At 40.9% G+C, this 19,375-nt stretch overlaps 1 protein-coding gene across 5 annotated transcripts in view; it reads left to right on the top strand.

Moving 5' to 3' along the window:
• The window catches only part of DMXL1 (Dmx like 1), a 148,637-nt gene that overhangs the window by 101,542 nt on the left and 27,720 nt on the right, over positions 1–19,375 (top strand). For all 5 annotated transcript variants that reach the window (XM_065406803.1, XM_065406804.1, XM_065406805.1 and 2 more), the window contains 4 exons: positions 11,488–11,669; positions 15,753–15,880; positions 16,266–16,351; positions 17,028–17,229. In XM_065406803.1, coding sequence (XP_065262875.1) covers positions 11,488–11,669; positions 15,753–15,880; positions 16,266–16,351; positions 17,028–17,229 — 598 coding nt within the window. The remainder of the gene's footprint in view (positions 1–11,487; positions 11,670–15,752; positions 15,881–16,265; positions 16,352–17,027; positions 17,230–19,375) is intronic.

Raw genomic sequence — 19,375 nt, forward strand, 5'->3', positions numbered from 1 at the left:
AAAAGACTTCTGATCCTCTGAGAAAAGTGTAGTATGCATTTTTCCTTTGATATTTGTTCAGCTGTTTGTCTGACTTTGAGCATTTGTCTGAATGTGGATACTGAGCTCCCCATAAGTTGAGTTCAGTATTTTCCATGTCCAAAACATGTATCTTTATGGAATATACTTAAGCTGATGTGGGAAAAGTTTTTTTTCAAGAGTTGCTTAAGATCTCAGAGCTAGTGACAGAAATAAATGTGTAGTTTTAAATGTCAGTTACATTTTAAAACAAATTTTAAAGTTTCTTTTGTTCATTTGTCAAGAATAATAGTTCAAAATTCAGATTCCCTTGAAATAGTTTACACCCCAAGCACATAAAGCAGCATCCTTGCACTGCTTTAGGTGTTTTGAATATCACCTCTCACAAAGGAAATAGATTCCTTAATTCCATTAAGTAAAGAGAGAACATATTTTTCAAATATTATTATTTTTGAGCCGCATTTAATTTAAGTTTACATATCTTGGCAGCCTTGTAAAATGTTTCCCTCCCCTGGGAATTGTTGTTTTGTGTATATAAAGCATTAGTCTTTCCGTTATCCTTCATGATAAAAGGGTAGGTGAAAAAATATGATACATTTCCAGGACCATTTGGAGAGCTTCAGTCTAGTTTCCTGAATAATTTCTGATTGAATTCTGTGCAACTTACATAGAGAAATAATTTTTCCATAATAAGTTCTGCAGAACAATTTTGATACTTGCAATTGTTTTATAACAGTTAGAAATCCATACTTCATTTCATGTGCTCAGTTGCTATAGAGTACTACTGTAAATGAAAATCAAAAATCAAGCCTTTTGTAGGAATAATTTTTAACATTAATTCAAATAGTCATTTTGGACTTCCGATTACAAGTAAAATGTTTTAAAAATTGCTAAATTGCTTGTTGCAATTAATTTGTCTCCACAAACTAAGGAATGATAATGAAAATTTTGCTGTTTGCTGTCAGCATGATACAATTTGGATTGAACATTGAGTGCTAGTGAAATCCTGAGTAGCTTGAAATATGCTTGGTTCATAATTCTTTCTTTTATTGAGCATTTTTAAAACGTTTTAAAGACAGTTCCGTGATCCCAGATACCTGTCCATCTTGTCTTGTAGATTAAATGGAGCCACTTCACTATTATTCATCAGGGTTTACTTTTGCCATCAGTTCTCAAATGTTATGTGACACGCTAGAAAATGAACTTAACACACTTCAAAACCAGAAAATATTTTGAACATTAAAACGATTCCATTAGTTTATCACTGAACCACAAAACATTGTTCTCAGAAAACTTTTCAAGGAACTGTTTGGAAAGTTACGGTGTTGGAAAGGAATGTGAGTACCTCCTTTGCCCATCTATGAGGTAAATGAAAAAAGTCGTCATCCTTTGTTGTGACTGTCTTTGCCTCCACGACCACAAGACTTCAGAGAACTGAATCCCTCACCAAGCTGTTGCAACCCTGTGAGGAATCCACACTGTAATGCCAGATTTGCCATCCCTTTAGACCTAATGCATGTGTATGAAGCAAGTGCCCATGTGCACCAGCAGTACCAAAACCACCATCATGAAACACTATCCAAATTTCTAATAAATTATTTTAATTGAACCCTGTGGGTTCACCCCTCTTCCCCCTTCCCCCCCCTCCCCGTGTTGTAGCTTGCAAGGCAAATCTAAGGTGTTTAATATCCTAATATCTAAAGCTCCCAGACGACTTCAAATACTGGGATTTTTAATAACTTTCATTTTGTTGAGACCAACCATATTGGTGGAGTTGGGTGGGAGGAGAGTGGAAGAATAGAGAGAGAAGAGTAGGAACTAAATGGGGAGGAGTGTCTGCCAGTAACTGAAGTCAGTTACCAGAACTTGGAGAGTAGTGCATTAATGACCTGTAGTACCACAAGGCTGGGTTTGAGATAGACTGCTCAAGGATTGACCATTAGAGCAAACCCACGTTGATTGTCTACACAGTGTTAGTAAAACTGATCTTCATAATAAGATGAACATAGGGTATGGTTCCCAGTTTCCTCTTTGAGGTGAACTTGAGATTTCATAAGGATCAGTCCATTCATTTTTCCTCTTCTAAGTCCCTCAAGCACTTCTTGGACATTGCGGCCATTATGTACTATGTGCACAGAAACCAGGAGTTTTGGCAGTCTGACTTCCTCTTTCTGCTTTTGGATGGGGAGAGAGTGGGGAAAGACATCTTCGGTCATACTCAAGTGGCTATGTACTTCCTTCATGTAAATATACTTTGCAGAAGGTCTGCGAGTGGTGGGGACAAGACACTGCCTTCTGAAAGTCATACCTTATTCTGTCATTCTCCGTGTCTTGGGCAGATGGGTTGTCTTCTGGATAGCAAACTGGTAATCAGTGAACATTTTTTCTATGTATTATGGGACTGATGACAACACATACCAGACAATGTCCTCTAAATTCCCATGTAAGTTATTCCCACTCTTGTTTGTGCTGGGTGTTGCCAGGCATAGCCCAGATTCCCGATGGGGGTGGGGTGGAGAGGGACTCTGTGGGAGCTGCTGAGGAAAGGAGAATTTTGGTTTTAATTTGTAAATTCACTTTTTGCAAAAGAGAGAACCAATCTAAGGGTCCCAGCCAGGTAATGCTGTTCAATTTTATAGTCGTCTTGATTGTTTTGAGGGAATGGAGTCTTTGGCTAAAAAGCAGAGTCTAGCAAGAAAGGGAAGTACACCTCTACCCTGATATAATGTGACCTGATATAACACGAATTCGGATATAACATGGTAAAGCAGTGCTCCGGGGGGGCGGGGCTGCGCACTCCAGCGGATCAAAGCAAGTTCGATATAATGCGGTTTCACCTATAACGCGATGAGATTTTTTGGCTTCCGAGGACAGCGTTCTATCGGGGTAGAGGTGTACTACAGGGAGTTGCTTAGTGGAAGATAGGGAATGGGACTTCTTGAGTCAGAAAAAAGAGGAACAGAGGTCCAAATTTCAGCTGTTTAAGTGGTAAATTTACAAGGTAAGAGCAAAATCCTTTTTTCCAGAAATAGTAGTAATTTTCGACGGTTGGTGTTCAGCCAGACAAAAGTATTCTGAGACACCATTGATTTTACATGGAGCAGCATGTTGCCAAACTGGAAACCGTCCCTGTACCAATTCATGGTACTCCATTGTTGTTACATTTTAGTGTAACTTCTGTACTGTAATCTAAAGTAGGACATCTGGATTCACAGACTGTTTTTTTTTTTTTTTTTTTTTAAATCTGCTTCCTATTTTAAAATTGCCTGCTTTTAAAAAAAATTGTAATTTATTTATTTATTTATTTTTACTCCTTAAAAGTGCCATTTGTTAACTTGTCTCAGTGTTGTAAATTTTTAATTTATTGGGAATTAAGATGCATTTTCTCAGATTCTGAGTATATTAAAATTAAGTTCAAAACCACAATCTCAAATTTCTTTTAAATTGACATACTTTGTTTTGTAGCTAGCTATACACACTAAATTTGACTTCACTATTAAAAGTAGCTAATGATTTAAGATCCTATATGATATGTAATCAAGAGAGAGAAGGTAGATGATGTAATATCTTTTATTGGACCAACTTCTATTGGTGAGAGAGACAAGCTTTCATAGCCTACCACATAAGGATTTAAAAAAAAAAAACATACTTATGAACTCAAAGGATTATCAAATGATTGTTTGAGAATGTACAAAAATAGGTCACACATGGTGTATGTCTCAAGTCACCTATATTTAGTTAAAAATCATTCTAAAGTCAACTCTCTCAAGTATCAGACAAGTGACCAAGGGCTAGAAAATGATTGAGGAAAATACCACCACAGATTATCAGAAATAGCAACTAATATAGCAATTGCTTTTTGAAATGCACTTTTTAAAAAAAAAACTTACAAATTTATATTTAGTGCTGTATCATAAAACAGCTTTTTTTTCTGCTTCATTTAAACATTGGAGTAAGTTTCATTTTTTGTGCTGAAGCTAAAATTACATATTTAATGATGCATGTGCATGCTCTTTGAGTTGGCTGATAATCTTTAAATAACAAAATAGGAAACATTGTATTACAGCATATATATTTGCATCATTAATGCAGGTAAGTGAATTTTTAATAGCATCCGTAAGGGGAAATATGTTTCTACTTAGCCACACTGTTCTATTGTAGCAATGTGGTGACAGAATATTCACAGTTCAAAAGTAGCTATCTTAGGTTCAATATGAAGTCTAGTCGTCCGCTTGCAGTAGATGCTGAGTTAAGCATACATTACAGTTTAGTTTGTAAAGCATTTCACAATAGAAACAACCCCTTCTTGTTTTCACATGATCATTGGAGTCTGATGGTTTTCAGTGGGAACTTTCCATGCTTTGTTTTTTGCCTGAAGGTAAATTTCCTTTTTTGGAAGTGGGAGTAAAAAAATCCCTTCAGCCACTTTGAATTTTGTAAGAGTTAAAAATTGTTCCCATTTAAAAAACAAAAACCAAAAAAAACAAAACACTGTTAAGACAGGACTGTAGCAAAAAATAGCTTAAGCTTGAAACTTGCAACAGACAGTACTCCTTTGAGGGCTTAGTGCCTTTTGATTGGCTTGGAAAACATCTAGTTTTCATTAACCAGAGTTACGAACATTTGAAAATGTAGAATAAAATTTAAATGAAAATGCATAGTAGAAAATTCCCTGTCCTTAAATAAGCTCTGCTCATATTTATAAACATTTTTCTTCAAGTGATTGCATATGTCCTTTGTACTAGGTGTATGTGTGTCTCATGCACTGGTGCCAGAGTTTTCCCTAGTGGTTCCCATACAGGCGGCCATACCTGCGCCCTCGTATCCCTTGTGCCTCAAGCCAAGTGTACAAAGGATGGAGGGCCCTGCCCATTCTTCAGTTTCTTCTTACCGTCGGTGGCCAGAACTTGCTGTTTGATCATTCCCTCTGTGAATTTGCCGTTTATAGCTGTTAGATTGTGATACTCATTTTGGGTCCTTTGGGCCTCCTTTCTGTCTTGTTTTTTCTTCTATATAGTTTAATCTGATTGTTAGTGGATGCTGAGCTCTGCCCGGTCCTGGAGGAGCCTGTGCCAGGGCCCCTGGCTTCAAGTTCTGCTCCAGGTGTCAAAAGTTCATGCCCGTGAGCATCCCTCACTCTTTCTATTTTAAATGCTTGTGAAAAGGTCATATAAGAGAATAGTGTTACAACTTGCCAGAGCTTCAAAACTAGAACTAGAAAGCAGAGAGAGAAACACCTCAGGTCCATCCTCATAGAGGCCGCTATTCACCTGGCATTGCTACAGCTTCAGTTGACTATAGGGAGTGCTCCCTTGGCCTTAACTGGGGAAAGAGACAAGAGGTGATAACCTTGCCAGGACATTCCTCAAAGTGCTTAGAGCGCTCTCTGCCTCCAAAGCCAAAGAGGGGGATGACTTCCTTGTTGTCATAGCCCTCTGTGTGGGACTCCTCAACTGCAGAGGCTAGCCACTCTGGTACTGAAGACAGAGCACACCCTTACGCCTGCCACTCCACAGGGCTCCATCCTAGTGACTAGGCCAGAACCTTTGACTTGGCTTCCCATGCGGGGACTGTTGAGGCCAACTACTTCCTTGGTGCCGACGCTGGAGCTGTCCACTTATGCGGAGCAAAGGCCTATTTCAGTAGTGACCTCCCTGGAGGCATATGTAGCTGTAAAAGATCTGCTAAGGCTCTCAGTACCACCCTCGCCAATTATTCAGACTGACAGTACTTGTACAAGCCTGTTGCATGTGGTGTCTATGCTGGTTTCCATGTTGGGATCTGGTTTGGCACCTGGGATTTCAGGTCTGTTAACACTCCAGGCAATCTAGAGCTTGGCTCAGACACCAATGGTAACAGTTCTCTCTCAATGCACAGTAACATAGCTCAGAAGCCCCTGATGTTGCAGTCCCATACCACAGGCCTGTCATAGATCACATTCTTGATCTCCTGCGATGACATCTGGTACTGCTTCTCCCTGGCCTTCAGAGTATTTATACTCTTCCTCGGAATCTGAAGTGGGTTCCCACTTCAGAAATTCATTGCATCCCAAGGCATAGAAGTCATCCTGATAAGTGGATCGAAGAAATTGAGTGCCTGGTCTAGGCACAGTTGGTCTCCGATACCATACCAGCCCCATCATTGACCCTACTGGTTTACCGTGGGGGGATGCCTACAGTGTCTAGATCCTCATCTACACTGCACTACAGAATTTGGTCCTTGAGAGGGGAAGTACCAAAGAGTTGTTACCAGGCAACCACTACACTATGGAAACATATTGCTGAGGGGGAAAGTTTCTTCACGCAGTACTGACAGGCAACTCACTGTTCCTACAGAGCTCCTGGGGTACTGAGGATTGGGACCACCTATTGCCTGCTTTGGAAAGACCTTCTACACTGGCAGTTCAAGACGAGCTTCAAGAAGGTTTAAACCTGCTTCCTCTGAACACCTCATCCTCATCACTGGATGAGACTCTGGCACCAGCAGCATCTTCTCCAGTAATTGATGATTTTTAGTCCTATCAGGAGCTTCTGAAAAGGAGGACTCTGTCTCTGGGAACTCAGATAGAGTTTGAGGAGGAGAATTCCCACAAACCCAAGACATTTTATATCCTGCTACAACAGGGAAAGTTGCTCTCCCTATAAATGAGGCAGTCATGCAACTTAGTAAAGCTTTATGGCAAATCCCATCATCTCTTGTGTTCCATGCATTTTGCCACCAGTACAAGTACCAAGTTCTATCACAAGACTATGAATAGTTTTATCAACACTGCACACCAAGCTTCCTGGTAGCAGTGACAATTAATGAACTACACTGCAAAAGCAGAGCAAAAGCAACACCAAGAAAGGGACACAAACTTGGGTCTCTTTTAGAAAATGTTGAGTCAGCTGTGGGGTTACAGCTGCTTATAGAGAATCATCAGGTCCTCTTGGACCATTATGATTATTCCAGTTGGAATGCCATACCAAAATCCTCGACAAGTTACCAGATATTTCCAAGGGTGATTTCCAGTCTCTCCTAGGGGAAGGTTGTCTGGTAGCACTGGCCCCTTTGCAGGCCTCCCTGGATGTGATGAACTCAGCTGCTGCAGTTTGGGCAATGGCAGTAACCATGTGGTGTTTGTCAAGGCTCCGGTCCCCAGGAATTCCTGTTCAGGTACAACAGACCATTGAAGACCTCACCTTCGAAGGCTGTACCTTTATCTCCTTGAACAAGAGCACTAATATATTAAGACTCTAGAGCAGTGTTGAAATTCCTAGGTCTGTATATGCTAGCCCCCAAGATAATCAAGTTTCAACTTCTGTTTCTACCATGGCAGTAGGGCTACATCCCTAGAGAGACTGATGGGTATAGGCAAAAGCACAAACAGCAAAGGAGAAGGCCCCAGCTATCCACCTGGAGTGCTTCTGCTAAGAAGCCCCACACCTCAAAGCAGCCCATTGGACTCCTCCTTTGGTCAGTATATCAGATCTTAGTGAAAATCTTCCCCTTTTTGGAAACAGGTTATCTTATTTCCATGTGTGAAAATATATCACCTCAGAAAAGTGGCTGCTAAGCACGGGGGAATCAGGATGTACCCTATAGTTCCTGTCTTCACTCCCTATCCCTTGTCAGGGAACCATCTCCCAAGTCTGTAATAGGGTGGGAAGTGCAGAATCTACATTCCTTGGGAGCCATAGAAGAAGTGCCTGCTCAGTACTGGTACAGAATTCTACTTCCACTGCCTCCTAATACCCAGAGCAAGAAGGTGGTCTGAGGCCCATTTTGGATCTTCGGAATTTAAACAAGTACATAGAGAAGCTATAGTACTATATGGTTTCCTTTGCAACTGTAATCTCTTTGCTAGACCCAGAAGATTGGTATACTACCTTCAAATCAATGGCTGCATATTTCCATGTGGCAATCCACCCTGACCACAGGAAATTTTGAAGGTTCGTGGGAGAAGGAGACCACTTTCAGTTCATACCCTTCAGCCTGTCTTCCACACCAAGGGTTTTTACCAGATGCATGGCAGTGGTGGCAGCCTACCTCTACCACAGATGTCTGTACCTGGACGATTGGCTGGTCTGGGATCGCTCCTGTCAACAGGTAGAGAGAAGTATTCATCGAACACTCTATTTATTTCCCTGCTCTTAGCCTTGGAAGTGAACAAAAAGAAATCTACCCTCCAAACCCCTGCAGAGAATAAAATTTATTGGGGCAGTCCTGGGTTCGATTCTAGAGAAGACTCTTCTGCCAATACCAAGTCTTGTAGCTTTACGAGACCCTTGTGTGTCCTCCAAGGGCCGTTCTTGACCTCAGCGATGAATTGCTGCAGGTGCCTGGGGAATATGGCAAGTACATGTATATGACCCCTTCCCTCACCATGTCTGGCTACATATCAGAGGATTACAGAGGCTCAAGTCAATGTATCGCCCTCAGATACATTCCCTGGACACACTAGGATGCATTCCAGACAAGGTCCTATCATCCCTGGATTGGTGGATGAACCAAGACAATGTCTGTAGGGCTGCCTTGTTCTCCCAGTCTCTTCCCTGTATGACTTTGGTAACGGACGCTTTAGCCATTGGGTGGGGAGTGCATCTGGGAGACCTGTATGCTCAGGGTTTGTGGTCCGCTCAGGAGGCCAGGCTGCACATAAACATTTCAGAGTTTGGGGCATTTCCAGAGTATGCCACAATTTTCTACTTCATATATACAGGGCAGGGCTATCCAAATACTTACCAACACCACCATAGTGGTGTTACACTTCAACAATCTGGGGGTGCCAAATTGAACAATCTGTGCCAGGAGGCAGTCAGGCTCTGGAACTTCTGCATACAGAAATTCTCTGACTCTTAGCATCACACCTACCATGGGTTCAGAATGGATTAGTAGACTCCCTGAACAGGTCATTCCTCTTGGATCACGAATGGTCTCTCAACATGACTGTACTAAAGTCAGTATTTCAAATAGGAGTACTTAATTGCAACCAGTCAGAACAGGGAATGCCCCATCTCTGTTCAAGGGTAGGTCACAGCTCCGGGTTCATATCAGATACATTTCTCTTCCCTGGGACAAGGACTTGCTCTTTGCTTTCCCTCCAGTGCCACTGATTTCCAAGTCATTTTCAAGCCGAAGCCAGAATGAGGCAGAATAACACTTGTTGTTGTAGGCTGGGCAAGGTAGTCTTGGTTCTCAGACCTGCTCACATTGTCCATCAATCAAATCTTACCTCTGCTTTTAGTCAAAGACCTTATATCCCGGAGTCACAGGCAGGTATTGCATCTGAACCGTCAGTCACTACACCTCACAGCCCGGTTTCTCAGTGAGTAAACCCAGGAGGGCACTCTGTTTCGAGGCAGTCCAGAACATCCTACATAATAGTAGAAAACGCATCCACGAGGGCTACTTAACTTAGTAAGTGGAAGCGTGTGTCTGGGTGTCTCATACAGTCTACAAGTCAAAATATTTTTGACTACTTGTTACACTTAGTTTGACAGTCAGCTCTATCAAAGTGAACCTGGCACAATTTCAACATTTCACCCTCATGTATTCTCTAACCCGGTGACTACCAGGTTCCTTAGGTTGTTTTCACCTATCGGGGACCCTATTCCACAGTGGGATTTGAATTTACTATTATCAGCCCTTATGGGTCCCCTTTTTGAACTGTTAGCCACCTGTTGTCACACCTCTCAGCAAAGTTGGCTCTTCAAATAGCCATCACTTCAGCAAGAAGAGTAAGGAAGCTACATGCTCTAATGCAAGATACAGCATAGGCCATAGCCTAAACAAAAGTCGTATCTGATTTCCACCTCAGCCAATCAAAATATATTTACCAGTCTTCTTTCCAAAGCCACGCACCCTGGATATACACTGAGCACTCGTTCTTTATCTGGAATGAGCAAAACCTTTTTGGGTCCCTACTCAGCTGTCCGTCTCCTTTGTGGAATGAATGAAAGACATCCTGCAACAGAACTGTCCTTGTGCATCACCAGCTGTATTGTCATGTGCTACAGGGCATTGTGACACCAGAAAAACTGTTTTCACATTCAGCTGGAGCATGCTCAGCCTCTATGGCGTTTGTGGGAAATACTCCTGTCGTGGACACTGTAGAGTGGTAATGTGGTCCTCAGTCCACACCTTTGCTAGACATTATGCGATTACTGCCACATTGAGAGACGATGCAAATGTGGGGAAAGCAGTTCTGCTGTCCCTCTTCTGGTGAGACTCCTAGCTCTCCACCTCCATTGCAAACTGCTTAGAAGTCAACCAGCATAATGGATATGTGCAACCAGTTGAAGAAGAAAAAATGGTTATTCACCTTTTTATAACTGTTTTTCTTGGAGATATGTTGCATATGTCCATTACACAACCCGTCCTCCTGCCCCAGTGCATCAGTCTATTTCCTGAGTCTAGTTCAAAGGAACTGAAAGGTGAGTGAGGTGGCTCCGCCATTATACCCTCTGTTCAAAGCACAAGTAATACCAGAGAGCAGGCGTGGCTGCTGCTAGGGTACCACTATGGAAAACTATCTGGCATTGTACACAAGACATGCACACACACCTAGTATAATGAGCACGTGCAACACATCTCAATAAACAGTTATAAGAAGGCAAGAAACCATTTTCTTTCATCTGGGTTCTCTATTTTTCTGATGGTTTCCTCTTTCCTTTGTTGCACAGAAGGCATGGTCAGACGTGTCAGAGTATGGCCATAGCTCCTCATCTCTGGAAAAACTCCTGTTTAGCTGCAATGGGTGATTTTCAGACCTCCTGCCATAGCTGTATTTAGAGCACTAAATTTGTCCTGCTTCAGCTCCAGAATCTTTCCTATTGGACATTATTTTTAAACTATTTAATTATTTGGAGCACCATTGTGAGTTTTGAGAGATCATTTGCTCTGTTAGCACCCTCCCTCTTCCAAACATCTATTGAGGCTAAAACCAGTAGCCTATAAAAATAAGCTGTATTTGGTCAGCTAGTGTCTGTTTAGCCTACATGTGTGCAGTTAATTAATGACATCAATGAATAATATTGCCTTTGCTGACTGGTGCTTGTTAGTTCTGCAGCTGTGAACACCCCCCAAATAAGTTTTTAATGCAACGTTAAAGTTGCATGGTTAAGCACTTGTATCAGAAGAATGCTGAAGCTGTAACACTGTCATCTTGCATGCGTACATTTTGATGATCTCTGACCATGAAATTAAAGATATTAACTTAATAAATAGTAACTTACTTATTGAAGGATGCAATTAACCTGAGATTTTTTTAAGCTTGAAGACTAGTGGTTTTCCCCTTTAACACAGAACACTATATGAAAACTTGGGAGGTTTGTTTCAAATACTGTTTGAGTATTAATACAGTAAAAGGAAATACTTTTTAAAGAGATGGTAAAAGAAAATCTTGGAAATATATAACATATATAAAATATATATAAAATATCCTTTTACCATGAATATTCATTTCTCCTTTTCATATTTTTTTTGTCTTTTTAATTTCTTCTTCTGTAGACAATGGTAAGAAGCAACAAAAAAGTTTTACGCTTTCATCAAAAATCTCTCCGAAAGAAATTTCACAGTCTCCATCATCTTTGGTAGAGCAAGAATCTCCATCTTACAGGGAAAAGTTTATCCCTCCTGAACTTAGTATCTGGGACTATTTCATAGCAAAGGTAATATTTACAATTACAAAACTCATTTTGCTCTTTCTTGCATTAGCAATACTTTAAGCAGAAATTAGCCTTTCCTCATTTAAAATTTGTTTATAGCATGATAAGGACCAGGATATCACACAGGAAGATCTGGATGATCTTGTAAACTGGAGTAATAGTAATAGGATGAAATTTAATAGTGAAAAGTGAAAGGTCATGCGTTTAGGGATTAATAACAAGAATTTTTGTTATAAGCTGGGAACGCATCAGTTGGAAGTAACAGAGGAGGAGAAGGACCTCGGAGTATTGGTTGATCACAGGATGACTTTGAGCCGCCAATGTGATATGGTCGTGAAAAAAGCTAATGTGGTCTTGGGATGCATCAGGCGAGGTATTTCCAGTAGAGATAAGGAGATGTTAATACCATTATACAAGGCACTGGTGAGACCTCATCTGGAATACTGTATGTAGTTCTGGTCTCCCATGTTTAAGAAGGGTTAATTCAAACTGGAACAGGTACAGAGAAGGGCTACTAGGATGATCCGAGGAATGGAAAACCTGTCTTATGAAAGGAGACTCAAAGAGCTTGGCTTGTTTAGCCTAACCAAAAGAAGGCTGAGGGGAGATATGATTGCCCTCTATAAATATATCAGAGGGATAAATACCAGGGAGGGAGAGGAATTATTTAAGCTCAGTACCAATGCGGACACAAGAACAAATGGATATAAACTGACCATCAGGAAGTTTAGACTTGAAATTAGATGAAGGTTTCTAGCCATCAGAGGAGTGAAGTTCTGGAACAGCCTTCCAAGGGGAGCAGTGGGGGCAAAAGACATATCTGGCTTCAAGATTAAGCTTGATAAGTTTATGGAGGGAGTGGTATAATGGGATAGCCTAATTTTGGCAATTAATTGGTCTTTGACTATTAGCGGTAAATATGCCCAATGGCTTGTGCTGGGATGTGAGATGGGGTGGAATCTGAGTTACTACAGAGAATTCTTTCCTGCGTGTCTATCTGGTGAGTCTTTCCCACATGCTCAGGGTTTAGCTGATTGCCATATTTGGGGTCGGGAAGGAATTTTCCTCCAGGGCAGATTGGCAGAGGCCCTGGGGGTTTTTCGCCTTCTTCTGCAGTGTGGGACATGGGTCACTTGCTGGAAGATTCTCTGCATCTTGAAGTCTTTAAACCATGATTTGAGGACTTCAATGGCTCAGACACAGGTTTGATACAGGAGTGGGTGGGTGAGATTCTGTGGCCTGCGTTGTGCAGGAGGTCAGACTAGATGATCATAGTGGTCCCTTCTGACCTTAGTCTATGATTCTATGTTTCTATACAAGTTTTATCTTTTTCTTATTCATAACATCCCAAATAGTCATAAAACAATGCTGGCTGTAGCTTTTTGGAAAAATCTTGTTTGCAAAATGGTTACTTGAATTGATTTGACTTCGTGGAGCATGAAGAGATTGTTCTAAAATGTTGCTCATTGAGATTGCAGATGCACATTGTTGTTTTTTTCCTGGGGGGGGGGGGGAGTTAGAGGCTTAACTTCTGTTTTGAGATGAGATATTAAGCACAGAGGCTGTACGCTTAACAGAAATGAGAAACTGCCTGCTGTGAACTCTGCAGTGCACAATTAAAAAAATAATTGCCAAAATTGATATCGGTTCAATAGATACATTACGCTTACATGGTCTACTCAGGAAGACTCATAGTAAGAATGTGTTGTGATACCTCACCAACCAATGGGGGCTGAATTCAATGTAGATGTAGGAACCCTTATTTTCTCTCCAGATGGAAAATTGTAAAAATTCCTGTCAAACCCTCCTAATCAAGGAAATATATGAAAGGCAGCATAACGTGGGGAACGGAGGTGGAGTAGGGAGTTAGGAAGTCTTGAGTTCTAATCCTGGTCTGGCAGACTTCCTGTGCAGTCATGTTGCCTGTTTTCTTATCATAAAGGTTGGAGTAATAGTTACCTGTTTCAAAGGTGGGCTGAGTTAATGATGCTGTTTCTTCATCTACTATAGTTCTTAAAATCAGATCCTTCATCTCTCCAAACAGCAAAATCTTTCTTACAGACCCTCCTCATTTTCAGCTTTGATTACTGTAACCTCTGCTTTCCTGGCACACACATCACCCCATTATAGGCCATTAAAAACTGCATAGATCAGTGATACTCGACTGAGGCTTTGGAGCCACAAGTGGCTCTTTAATGTGTCTCCTGCAGCTCTTTGCATGATGTGAAAACACTGTGTGGTTTAATTATTAACCAATCAGAATGCTGTTATCAGTTGTAGAATTCTTATTCATTCATTTTGGTGTGTGTGTGTGTGTGTGTGTGTGTGTGTGTGAGATAGATATAGATATATAGGCTGTCAATTAACTGCTGTTAAAGCATGTGATTAACGCACAACACAATTAATGTGTTAATTTTTTTAACACACGTTAATTGCAGCAGTGTAGCATCAGCTGCTCCGGAGAACCTACATCAGGTCAGGCACAGTAATGCAAGCTGCCACCGGGGGCGGGCGGAAAGAGAAGAGGCTACAGAAAGATGTGTTACCCATGACGGCTCCAGCGGAGAAGTATTTTTTTTAAAAGTAAAACCAGGACAGCCAGAGGCTCACCCAAGCCGTGCCCCCCCACCCCTTGCAGGGCTCGCTCCAGCCGCCCTCCCCATGCCTCCCGGGGCTGGGGCTGACCAAAGCCCCACCCCCTGCTGCCTGCATCTGGGGCTAAGCCTCTGCCCCCTGAGCGCTCTACTGCCTGTGCCAGGGTCTCTTCCCACAGCCTTGTGCCACCCAGAGCTGGGGCTGGGGCTAACTCCCTCCCTCCCAAGCCCCGTGCTGCTTGGGGCTGACCCACACCTGGCTATATATGTATATACATAGAGAGTAAATGAAACAATGAATTCACACTACTGTGGCTCTTTTGGATAATGTTGATTGATAATTTGGCTCCTGAACCACTGAGGTCTGAGTATCGCTGGCCTCAATCAACTTGTTAGCTTGTTGACGTGACCACTTCAACCATTCTCTGAATGTCTCCACTGCTTTTCCATCTCAATCTCATAGAATTCAATCTTCTTGTCACCACCTTCAAGACCCTTCATAACTCTGACTGTCCTTACTTACTTGCCCTCATCTTTTACTACATCCACCCATTCCATGATGTATGACCTTATTCCAGAAACCTCTCTGTATCTTCTTCCATGTTGCTCTCTCTGAATGCAATACCCATCATGGAATAACTGTAAGGCTGCTATCCTTTCTGCAAATCCCTCCTCAGAACTCACCTGTATTATGCCTGCAGGAAATCAGCCAGCTAATGATAACTACACATCTACCCCGATATAACGCTGTCCTCGGGAGCCAAAAAATCTTACCGCGTTCTAGATGAAACCGCGTCATATCAAACTTGCTTTGATCCGCCGGAGCGCACAGCCCTGCCCCCCCCCCCCGAGCGCTGCTTTACCGCGTTATCTCCAAATTCGTGTTATATCGGGTCACGTTATATCGGGGTAGAGGTGTATGTCAAGAGATGGCTGGGAATAGTTGATACTTCTATAAAAACAGCTTCAATTTATTTAAAACCATCAAGTTGTGAGTGTACTGCATCTAGTTTAAGTAACTATGTAATCTTGTTATTGCTCACCTCATCTACCCTCCATCATGCCACCTCCTCCCAACCCCTTCTTTCCTATTGTTCGTTATCCTCGCTTGTCATGTCTAGTGCTAAATCAGATTGCAAGATCTTTGGGGCAGAAATGCTCTTCTTGTCTTTGTCCAATACTAGCACAGAGGTCCTGGTCCTGATTGGAGCTTTTAGGTGTTACTGAAACACAAGTAGTGAAAAATAATTAAGCTTTTGAAAATGTAAAGTTTTATGTAAATAGAGTAACTTGTGTAGTTTTGAAGTCAATTGTGCTGAAGTAAGAGGTTCTAAAAAGAACCAACTGGTTTTCTCCATCAGGGTTGAAATTATTAGAATTCATGAACAATAACTTTATTTTAAATATTACCATACATGTTAACAGTATTGGAAACACAGTTTTGGCAGATACAGTTTTGCTGAACTAAAATATTTTTTCTATGCTTTTTTAGCCTTTTCTTCCAACCTCACAAAGTAGAGTGGAATACGATTCAGAGGAGAGTCAGGGAAGCGATGATGAGGATGACGATTTTACATCAGATTTACACCTTCAGGAGCACTCTAATTCAAATTCATACAGGTATGAATCACTTTGATTCCCATACTTTTTCTGACACTGTTGACAGTGCATTTCTGAGAACTTACTGCAGAAGTGTGAGCGATAATATGGCAGCCATTCAAGAAATGCATATATTTCCTAGGAATGCATTATCTTCTTTGTTTTGTTATAAATAACACATGAGAATAATATTTTAATGTCTTTTTATTATGTATAATAGTTGTTTTGGCATACAAGGTATCCTTAAGGTTTTAAATATATTCATGGTTTATTAACTGTTTATAATATTTTGGTTAATAAAAGCTAAAAATATTCCTACAGTAGAGATGTTAGTTTTATTTTTAAGTGAAACTTCCTTAAAGTTGTAAGAGGTCAATCAATGACTCATGTATTTTCTTGTTGTTAGTTGGTCACTGATGCGATTGGCTATGGTTCAGTTGGTGCTTCATAGGTTGAAGAATTTCTACCCCTTGGCTGGGCATGATCTGTCAGGTAATGGTGTAGTAATGGAGATGTCTTTCCATATTTAATAATCTGACAATGAATTCAGGAACCTAATTGCAGAATAAAAATGAATCAGCCTTTTAGCTTCTTCTGCATTCAGCAAAGTGTTTTAAATAACTTGTTCAGTAGTTTTGGATTTATTTATCCTGACACTATTACTATAGTAACATTGGTACGCTTTAAATACTGAGGTTTTTTCCATGAAGTATTAGTACCTATATATTTTGGTTCCTATTTCTATCAGTTTTGTTTACCTCTTAATCATTTAAGAAAGTTGTCAATGGCTGTATATAAATGTTTTTCACTACCCCAAGTTAGTTAATGAACCATGTGCTTTCCTTCCCCAAGTTAGTTAATGAACCAGGTACTTTCCTTTTGTAGCTCAAAGTACAACTCTGGTAAAATACATACACTGGCCTAGATGCTATGGCCCTCTTCCCATATCTAGCTCTTCTGCCAGCAAAAAGCAATACAGCTCTCTACACCCAGACCACTTGTTCATAAATGATTTTTTTATTTAAAAAGTGTGCATGTTCATAATAAACATGTACATTAGATTAAAGTATTTGAAACACTGACAGTCAACTTCATTGACAGTGAAGTGATTCTCATCAAGATTCTAGCAGACATAAAATAGTTTATTTTGTTTGGTTTGTCCTCGTAGAGCTTCCAGTTAGCTCCCCACTGTGCCATGCCATTCTGAAGACATTTCAGCGCTGGGAGCAAGTTCTTCTGCGGCGACTTGAGATACATGGTGGCCCACCTCAGAATTTAATTTCTGCTCATACTTCTGAGGATGCATTATCGGCAGGTCCTGCGCTCCTTCGCCACAAAGCTTTGCTTGAACCTACAAACACTCCTTTCAAGTGAGCATGTGACTTTTAAAAAATGTGTTAATGTACATCTTTTGAACAATTAATTAAAATTTTCCTTGGTAAGGCAAGTGAAGGGCCATAGTTTCAGAAATGCATGCTTGCATATGCAAGTACCACAGATTTAGTGCAGATGTCCAGGTAGACGCATGCCTGGCATGTATGCATGTGCCATACCTGATTTGCTCTGTTATAACTGTATGCTCAAATGTGTGCAATTTAGCATGCATGTGTAGACTTCTGAAACTTTGGCCCTAAGCAATGAAGATATTCAGATGTGGAGAAAGCAATCACATTTTTTAAGTTCTCAAAGCCCAATGCCCAAAGTCAATTTACTGTTTAAGGGGAGCAGGAAACCTATATTTGGCCAAAATCAGAGTAAGGAGCCTTATACATCTCAGTAGCTGACCTTTGTGGGGGGAGGGGGGGAGAAGTGTGACAGGTCTTCGATCTACCTTCTGAGGAAGCATTGTGGTGTTAAGGAGACCAGGGCAAGGTCTAGAAGAACATTGTCGTAAAAGAAGTTCCCTCTCTCTCTCCTAGTTATAACAAAAGCAACAGTAACTTTCTTCTCTGCATTGACTATGGGCTCATAATATTGCATCTTACCATAATGTTTTCGGTTGCATCAGCAAGTGATTTGTAACTCAATTTTTAAAATTGGATATCAACACCACACATTTATGTAACCATATGTTCCTTTTCTCCTAATGGCATCTGCATGAGCTCCACAGCCAGCAGTTAAGTGCACTTCTTTTCCATTGTAAACTGGTAGTTCCTAACAACTGTAATCTTAGTTGTCTTGTTGACTTCATTTTTAAAAAAAATATTTTGAATGATATACTGTACACACATCTCTATTCCCCCCCCCCCCCACCCCGTCCCCCACCATTGAGTATCCAGTAGATGGCTGTGCTCTTGACTCCTTTATGGTTTTGAACCTAGCCACCTTTCCAAAGATTTCCACAGTTGTTGGGGTACTTACAGCATATTCATCTGAGGTTCACTACTATTCTGTTTCTTTTAAAACCTGTTTAACTCAAAATCTTGACGAATTATTGGGAGAAAAGGGCTTTGTGAAAGATACAAGTCCTCCCTTTCAAGTGAGGGGTGACTCAGGTTTGTCTGTTTTGATGTTACTTTTGCACTTTAGTTTGTCAGTCTTCTAGATGATCCTCAAGTACAAACAGGGAAACCAATTTCTGATACCCTTGATGTTCTTAAGGTTAAATAGTAATTTTTTTTAAAAATTGGAGGGGATAAATTTTGGAGGGTATTGTGACGTTGTGCAGTCTATATGGTTTTATAAAAACATAATAAGTGAATATAATGTAACTGGAATATGCTTCATGCAAAAGGTCTCTTGTAAGGTATCATTACAAAGCTTATAATCTACTGAGTGTGATCATCCCATTTGTATAAATGTACCACTCTTGTATCTAAAACTGGAAATATGAAATATAACTCTGAGGGCCTATTGTAATTATGTAAAATGTGGGCCATTAATGATGGTTTGGAATCTTGATGACTCCCATTAACAAGGACCATTGTCTGCAGGTGGCTGTGTTTACCTGTTAGTCTTCCTGTATATGTGTGTGGTGGCAAGTGGGCAATGAAGTCTTGCAGTGACATGTGATCATGTCACCTGAACTGGAACCCATCTTTAACCTGGTGCTTTTCCCAGTGGGGGGGGGGGGAGGGCGCGGTGGAAACCCAGAGGGACAAAGGGTTCCCGCCTTATGCAAAAGATATATAAATGGGTGGAAGAGAACAGAGAGAGAGGAGCCATCATGAAGAATCCCCTAGCTATCACCTGAGCTGCAACAAGAGCTGTACCAGGGGAAAGAATTGTGCCCAGGCCTGGAAGGTGTCCAGTCTGAGAAAAACTTACTGAAGCATCTCTGAGGGTGAGATTATCTGTATTTAGTTTGATTAGACATAGATTTGCGCATTTTATTTTATTTTACTTGGTGACTTACTTTGTTCTGTCTGTTACTACTTGGAACCACTTAAATCCTACTGTCTGTATTTAATAAAATCACTTTTTATTTAGTAATTTACTCAGAGTATGTATTAGTACCTGGGGGAGCAAACAACTGTGCAGATCTCTCTATCAGTGTTATAGAGGGCGAACAATTTA

The sequence above is a fragment of the Emys orbicularis genome, chromosome 6, assembly GCF_028017835.1.
Source record: "Emys orbicularis isolate rEmyOrb1 chromosome 6, rEmyOrb1.hap1, whole genome shotgun sequence".
Lineage (NCBI taxonomy): Eukaryota > Metazoa > Chordata > Testudines > Emydidae > Emys > Emys orbicularis.